Source organism: Pongo abelii, chromosome 19, assembly GCF_028885655.2.
Source record: "Pongo abelii isolate AG06213 chromosome 19, NHGRI_mPonAbe1-v2.0_pri, whole genome shotgun sequence".
Classification (NCBI taxonomy): Eukaryota; Metazoa; Chordata; class Mammalia; order Primates; family Hominidae; genus Pongo; species Pongo abelii.
Window position 1 is genome coordinate 66837323 of NC_072004.2, and position 6765 is coordinate 66844087.

Sequence of the window (6765 nt, forward strand, 5' to 3'; positions counted from 1 at the left end):
TTCCCCGAGCCTGTGCCTCTCTGTCCCCTGCCCAGAGGAAGGGGGAAGCCAGGGGCCCATTTGGGGGCCCAGCCCCCAATCCCACCCAGCAGAGGAAGCCAAGGTCGGGGCAGCTGTGATTGCTCCCTGGTCCTGGAGAGGAAACTGGTCGGTGGGGGGATGGGGTCGGAGACTGGGGAGGAAGGGGGCTGGCCTGCTATGGGGGGCGGAGGTGGATTTTCCACTCATGGAAGGCGGGAGGAAAGGGCAGAGGGTGGGGGCTTCCTTGGGAAGCTCAGGGATGAGTCACCAAAGGACAGGGGAGTGGAGGGTGGATAGGATATGGAGATCCGTCATACCAGAGAGGACTGTGAGGCAGCAGCACAGCAAAAATAGAAAACAGCCGATGCGGCAGCAAGAGGGGTCAGGGTTGGACACCGGGAAGACATGACTAGAGAGGTTCCCAGAGGGGTGTTAGCAAGCCTGCGAAGGGTGGCGTGTGATGAGGGTCTGCCCTACACACTCTGTGCTGATGAAGGCAGGACAAGATGAAATTGACCAAGTGTAATGTGAGGGACTCAGATTAGACAACAGGAAGGACTTGGATTTGAGAAGCACCAGATTCAAATTTCAGATCAACTTGCGGTTTTAAGAAGCAGCGGTGGACAGAGCACTGAGCCTGCCTAGGAGGTATGGGCTGTGGTTCACGCATTAACAGGACAGTTGTACCAGACAACCTCCAGGATCCTGTCCTGATTTCAAATTCTTAGAGCTCCCAGCTGAGAGTTGGACTGGGTCCTGGAGCAGGGAAGTTAGGATGGACGGTGGGCCTCCTCTCTGCCCCTCCCTCCACCAAGCCTGTCATCCTAGAGACAGGAGAATAAGAGGACCTCCCATTGACCATATTGGTCCTTTAACTTTTGCTCCTCCAGCGGGTTCCTTGTCATTGGATGGGTGTCAACCAGAGCAGGAGCTCAATGTCTGTTAAATGGCATAGCCCTTGGGTAGTCCTGGGGGGCAGCAAGAAAAAAACCAGGATGTGGGCCCTGTGCTCAGGAACCCACATTCAGGGCTCAGAGGGAGGCATGGCAGCAAAGAAGCTTGAACAGAGGCATTAGAGGTGGCCACGCCCCAAGTACTAAGTGGCGCAGCATGGTGAGCAAGTACATTTTTATTGAATGAGTGGATGAAGAGTGAGCTAGGAGAACTTCGTAAGGTGAAACTGTGGGGATCCAATGGGCACACAAGGCATCTTGGTTAAGGAGATTAGGGGCCGGTCTAGGACTTGCCTCAGGAGGAAAGACAGCCTCAGAGCAAGCTCAGAGGTGGGAAGGGAAGGAGGAGAAAGCAGGCGAAGAGGGGTAAGTGGGGCTGCAGGGTGGAGGTGGGGAAATAGAAGCGCTGCAGGCTCTAAGCTAATGAGGTCATCAAAAGAGTGAGGCTAACGCAGGGCAAGGTGGTGAAAAGGTGGCTTCTGTTTTCGAGTTTGTTTTTGTGGGGAGAATGTCTGTCTCTCTACTCTGCTGTAGTGAGGGCTTGAAGGCTCAGGCGGGTGATGGGCTTAGAACTTTGAGCCTATGATCAGCTTAGGCATCAGAGATTTTGGTTTCCAGGCCATCTGCTTTATCTGAAGATTTTCAGCTGATGAAGAACTAGGAGGCTCAAACACTATCTTACCTGAGTCCAGGACAAGTGACTTGGAGAGTGTGCTCTTCTGTGGCAGGTGAGAGGGGCTGAGGTTGCACTGGGCTGGGATCTACTCTTAGTATCATTGGGGCTAGGCACCAGGAAGGCCTTCCTGATAACCCTGCAGTGATAATAATAACAATAGCATTATTAGTGATAATAATAAGTGTATTAAGTGTTCATTATGTGCCAGGTAGTATAATATTTTATAGACATTATTTTCTTAGTACCCACAATAATTGCATGTGGTAGGTTTTTTAAATACCCATTTGCAGCTGGGGAAACTAATACTCAAAGAGGTTGAGTGACTTCCCTAAGACCACACTAAGGAAGCAGTAAGGAAGCAGCAGGGCTGGGATCAGAGTTGGAGTCTGGTAAGCTCCAGACCCCCTTGTCTCTCTTTTTTTTTTTTTTTTTTTTTTTTTTTGAGATGGAGTCTCACTCTTGTCACCTAAGCTGGAGTGCAGTGGTGCGATCTCGGCTCGCTGCAACCTCCGTTTTCTGGGTTCAAGTGATTCTCCTGCCTCAGCCTCCTGAGTAGCTGGGATTACAGGTGCCCGCCATCACGCCTGCCTAATTTTTGTATTTTTAGTAGAGATGGGGTTTCACCATGTTGGCAAGGCTGATCTCGAACCCTCGACCTCAGGTGATCTGCCTGTCTCAGCCTCCCAAAGTGCTGGGATTACAGGCATGAGCCACAGCGCCTGGGATCTTTTTTTATTTTTTGAAACAGTTGCGCTCTGTTACCCAGGCTGGAGTGCAGTGGCATGATCTCAGCTCACTGCAACCTTCGCCTCCCGGGTTCAAGTGATTCTCATATCTCAGCCCCCCGAGTAGCTGGGATTATAGGCACTCACCACCACCCTGGCTAATTTTTCTATCTTTTGTACTGACGAGGTTTCACCATGTTGGCCAGGCCGATCTTGAATTCCTGGGCTCAAGCGATCCTCCCACCTTGGCCTCCCAAAGTGCTGGGATTATAGGGGTGAGCCACCGCACCCAGCCAAGACCCCCTTCTCTTGACCATTATTGTATACTCTCCCTTGCTGGACCTGGAGAGAAAGAGGAAAACGCTGAGTCACTATATGAAACAATAACATTGCTTCCCAGATCTTCCTCTCTGAAAGAAACTCCTTTTTCTTTCTTCTCTGTTTCCTCTGTAGACAGACAGACAGATGCCTCTATAGACAGACAATCCAAATTTCCTCCATAGACAGACAATCCAAAGGCAAAAATGGTGCCTCCCCCATCAGACTGGGAGCTTCCTCCCCTCCTGAGCCCAGACTCTTGAAGAGACAGGGCATACAAGGATGGAGTGAATACCTGTTGAATGATGAGGGGCCTGAACTGAGGGATATGGCAGGGAAGATGCTAGAAGTCGAGGTGTGGAGGGAGCTGGAAGAGCTGATGAGATTTATGATCCTGGCTGCTGAATCCTTTCCAGGATCAGGTCTGTCTAGGGCAGGATGGCCCAGGATCTCAGCGAGAAGGACCTGTTGAAGATGGAGGTGGAGCAGCTGAAGAAAGAAGTGAAAAACACAAGAATTCCGGTGAGCCTCCTCGCCCCGTCCCTGCTCTTCCCTTCCTGTTCCTGATGAGCCCTGGGAAGGAGGAAGTGACCGGAAAGGGTGGTGGGACTGTTCCAGGCCCGCAGAAGCAGCAGGAGGTACCTCTGGGATAGGGTAGGATGCAGAGAAAGGCTGAGGTTGACCCTGTGAAGATGCCAGCCTCCCTGAGCACAGGAGAGAGCTTCAGGGCCTTGGAGAGCTCAGCGTGTCCAGCCCTGTGTCTGGGCTGGCTCTGGCCAAGCAGCCCAAGAAGGTCAGGGTCAGTGTTGTGGGTCAGATCGAGGAACTCATACCCCCGAACACCTGTCTGTCCTCTGTGTCTTTCTCTTTGGCCTCTGTCTCTGCCCTGCCCAGAAGCCTGTTTTTCCGGCACTGACCAAATCATGGATCTAGAGAAAGTAACAAGGACCTAAAACATTTTTTGTGTTCTCGCAGATTTCCAAAGCGGGAAAGGAAATCAAGGAGTATGTGGAAGCCCAAGCAGGAAACGACCCTTTTCTCAAAGGCATCCCTGAGGACAAGAATCCCTTCAAGGAGAAAGGCGGCTGTCTGATAAGCTGATGGCACGGAGCCCCGCCCTGAGTGTCTGTCCCTCTTCAGCCAAGCCCAAGTCTCCTAGACCCCCAGGGAGCCAGTGAACTGTCACCTCTTCATCACAGAATGAGTAAAGATCCTTGAACAAATGCATCGTGAACCCATTCCCCACTCCCACCTTCAACTCTTTTTTTTTTCCCATTATTTCCTCCACCTGCTGGATCTCTGCTGACCTTGCTGGGAACACTCTGAAGACAGTGTGGCTGGCCCAGCGGTTGGCCCCATGCGTGGTGGGGTGTAAGGAGCCTGCAATACCCCGAGACCCCAGAGGGCAGTCCTTAGGAAGCACTTATACCACCTGGGAACCCCTCCGTCTTTTCCCTCCACTCTCATCCTAGGAATAAAGCATTTCCACGCCAGAGTAGTTTGGGCTGGGGGCCAGGGTTGGGGGGGTCCTGTCCCTCCATATCATGTCCTACCCTGTGGTCCTGTTCCTAGTCATTTAGATCACCCCAGATGGCCTGATGACAACAAGAGTTTGTGAAGTTATGATTTCATGATTTCTTTAATATTGTCGAGTAGTCTGTTAGTGCTGGGCACTATGGATGGAAGAGTGTGCAAGACAAACATGGCTCCTATTTTCATGGAATTTAGTGGAGAAGACATGAAACAATTCACAATTAAGTCCATAAATGCTACAATGGGGAGAGTCAAGGGCAGTGTAGGAACACACAGCTGAGAGACATTCAGGGCAATGAACAACGTCAATGTAAATGCCGTCGAGGGGTGCAGAATGGGGGCTGGAAAAGCATGAGGCTAGAGAGGGAGATTGGGGTCAAGTCTTGAAGGACCTTTCAGTGAACTCAGTTAGGAACTTTCTTCTTCATCCTAAGGGCAATAGGAAGCCTAGGACAGTATTTAAGCAGATTCTGGTTAGCAGAAGGGAGGCTGGATCCTGCTAAGGACTGGGAATGTAGTGATGGATCAGACCAATTCCTGGGCCTTGCCAGCAAGGAAAGGACTGAAAGAGCCACAGACAAACCAGCACTCATGATACAATATGCTCAGTGCAACATCGGAGAGGTCTGCGAGGGCTATGATGGAATTCCATAGGAGGGCTACCTAATCTTGCTGAAGGGGTGCGTTGAGTCCTGGTAAGGAAGAAAGGAAAGGCCTTTAGAAGGAGATGATATCTGGAGCTGAGTTCTAAAGGGTTGTCAGTGGGTGGATGGATGGCACTTCTGGTGGGCCAGTATAAAAAGAGGCATGATATGAGAAAGGACCATGGTTTGAATGGGAGCACCAATCAGGTTGGAGTGGGAATGTCAAGAGGTCTAGATCCTTAGGATCTGCTGCTAGAGAGGGCTTGGAGGTGATTAGAGGGGTCTTGTTTGCTGAACTAAACAAACTTATTTGCTGGGAATGACTTGGTAATGTTAGAAGGAAATTTGCTTTTTTGGGGGAGAGGGTGACAAAGTCTTGCTCTGTCACCCAGGTTGGAGTGCAGGGGCGCAATCATGGCTCACTGCACCCTCTGCCTCCTGGGCTCAAGCAATCCTCCCACCTCAGCCTCCCAAGTAGCTGGAACTACAGGTGTGTGCCACCACGCTTGGCTAATTTTTAAATTTTTTTGTAGAGACAGGGTCTCACTATATTGCACAGGCTGATCTCGATCTCCTGGCCTCAAGCGATCCTCCTGCCTCAGTCTCCCAAAGTGCTGGGATTATAGGCGTGAGCTACCAAGCCTGGCTGGAAATTTGCTTTTTACAAGATTGAACAGGGAAAGAGTGAAGGTAGAGTGGCAATTAAGGAGGTGATTTTTCCATCGGGGTGAGGTGAGGAAGGACTGAATTAGGGCAGTGGCCGTAAGTCTCGGGGGCAGTAGGTAAGTTGATGAGTTCTTTGGGAAATAAAGTTTTCAGATCTTGACATTTCTTTGAGTTATGAGTGAGGGAGAATGAGTTGTCAAGGATGGCATCCAAGTTTCTGGCTTGTAGGGTTTACTAGATAGAAATGAAAGCAAGTCTCTGAAAACAAACCTAATCTAATAGTCATCCTACATACTATAGCTGCAGCCTCCCTTCCCCAGCTGGTCACAGTCCAAATGCCAAGGATGAGGTCACAGGGCCTCTGTGGTCAAAATCTAGGATCTCCAATTCCCAATTCCATCCTGACTCCATCTCACCATTCTGCAAGCTGGTGTCAATTCAACCACTCTCCATATACTCTGCTCAAGAGAAGGAAAAGATGAGGAATGAGAAAGAAAAAACACTAAAGACAGTAATTCTTCCTTCAAAAAGTGGGGAAAGGTAAATATTCCATAGGGCTCTGGCAGTAAGGAAGGAAAAAAAGATGGGAGCACCAGTCATGCGGCCATCGGCCATGTGGCTACAGCTTCCTTCTTCCACCTGCCCAGTCCTTATTCTCCTGTCTTCAGGCAGGCTCTCACTGGTTGGGATTCTGGATCCAGAGCGGCAACTCTAACCTCTGTTCCTGAGGCTCTTCAACCCTTGGTGGGACACTGATTAGAGTAGCAGTTTCTTCAGCCCACCGTTCCGCAGGGCATTGTGCCCCAGGTGTTCTCTGGTTCCTCCTGTTCCTTTCCTGGCCACCCCAGGGTGTGGTAACAATCACAGGACTCCCTGAGTCTCAGGGTCGGTCATCAGCCTGACACTCTGACCCCCTTTTCTGTCTCTTCCTAATGCCGTAGCGAGCCTCAAATGGCAGGGTAGAAATCTCAGCTTCTAAACGGATTATGACATTGTGCCCTGTGGCTTCCTTCCCTCCCTTCTTTCCTTCCTTCCTTCCTTCCTTCCTTTCTTCTTTTTTTCTGAGACACAGTTTTGCTCTTGTTGCCCAGGCTGGTGTACAATGACCTGATCTTTGTTCACTGCAACCTCCGCCTCCCGGGTTCAAGTGATTCTCCTGCCTCAGTCTTCCTAAGTAGCTGGGATAACAGGCATGCACCACCACGCCTGGCTAATTTTGTATTTTTAGT

General features: G+C 50.5%; 1 protein-coding gene across 2 annotated transcripts; it reads left to right on the forward strand.

The window, feature by feature from the left end:
- Window positions 1-65: 65 nt before the first annotated feature.
- Window positions 66-4319, forward strand: GNGT2 (G protein subunit gamma transducin 2). 2 transcript variants are annotated; one of them, XM_009236583.4, is made up of 4 exons: window positions 66-147; window positions 1593-1702; window positions 3110-3215; window positions 3669-4319. In XM_009236583.4, the coding sequence occupies exons 3-4, from the start codon at window positions 3132-3134 to the stop codon at window positions 3792-3794; spliced, it is 210 nt and encodes a 69-aa protein (XP_009234858.1). In that variant the 5' UTR covers window positions 66-147; window positions 1593-1702; window positions 3110-3131; the 3' UTR covers window positions 3795-4319. The 2 variants fall into 2 exon arrangements, with proteins under 2 accessions (XP_009234858.1, XP_002834312.1); XM_002834266.3 differs by lacking the exon at window positions 66-147 and adding an exon at window positions 1080-1340.
- The last annotated feature ends 2446 nt before the right edge of the window (window positions 4320-6765 follow it).

Bases quoted from the DNA above. Each gene is read 5' to 3' on its own strand.
- GNGT2 (XM_009236583.4), top strand. From the start codon at position 3,132: ATGGCCCAGGATCTCAGCGAGAAGGACCTGTTGAAGATGGAGGTGGAG. The intron at 3,216-3,668 runs GTGAGCCTCCTC...GTGTTCTCGCAG, and splicing joins TGAAAAACACAAGAATTCCG to ATTTCCAAAGCGGGAAAGGA.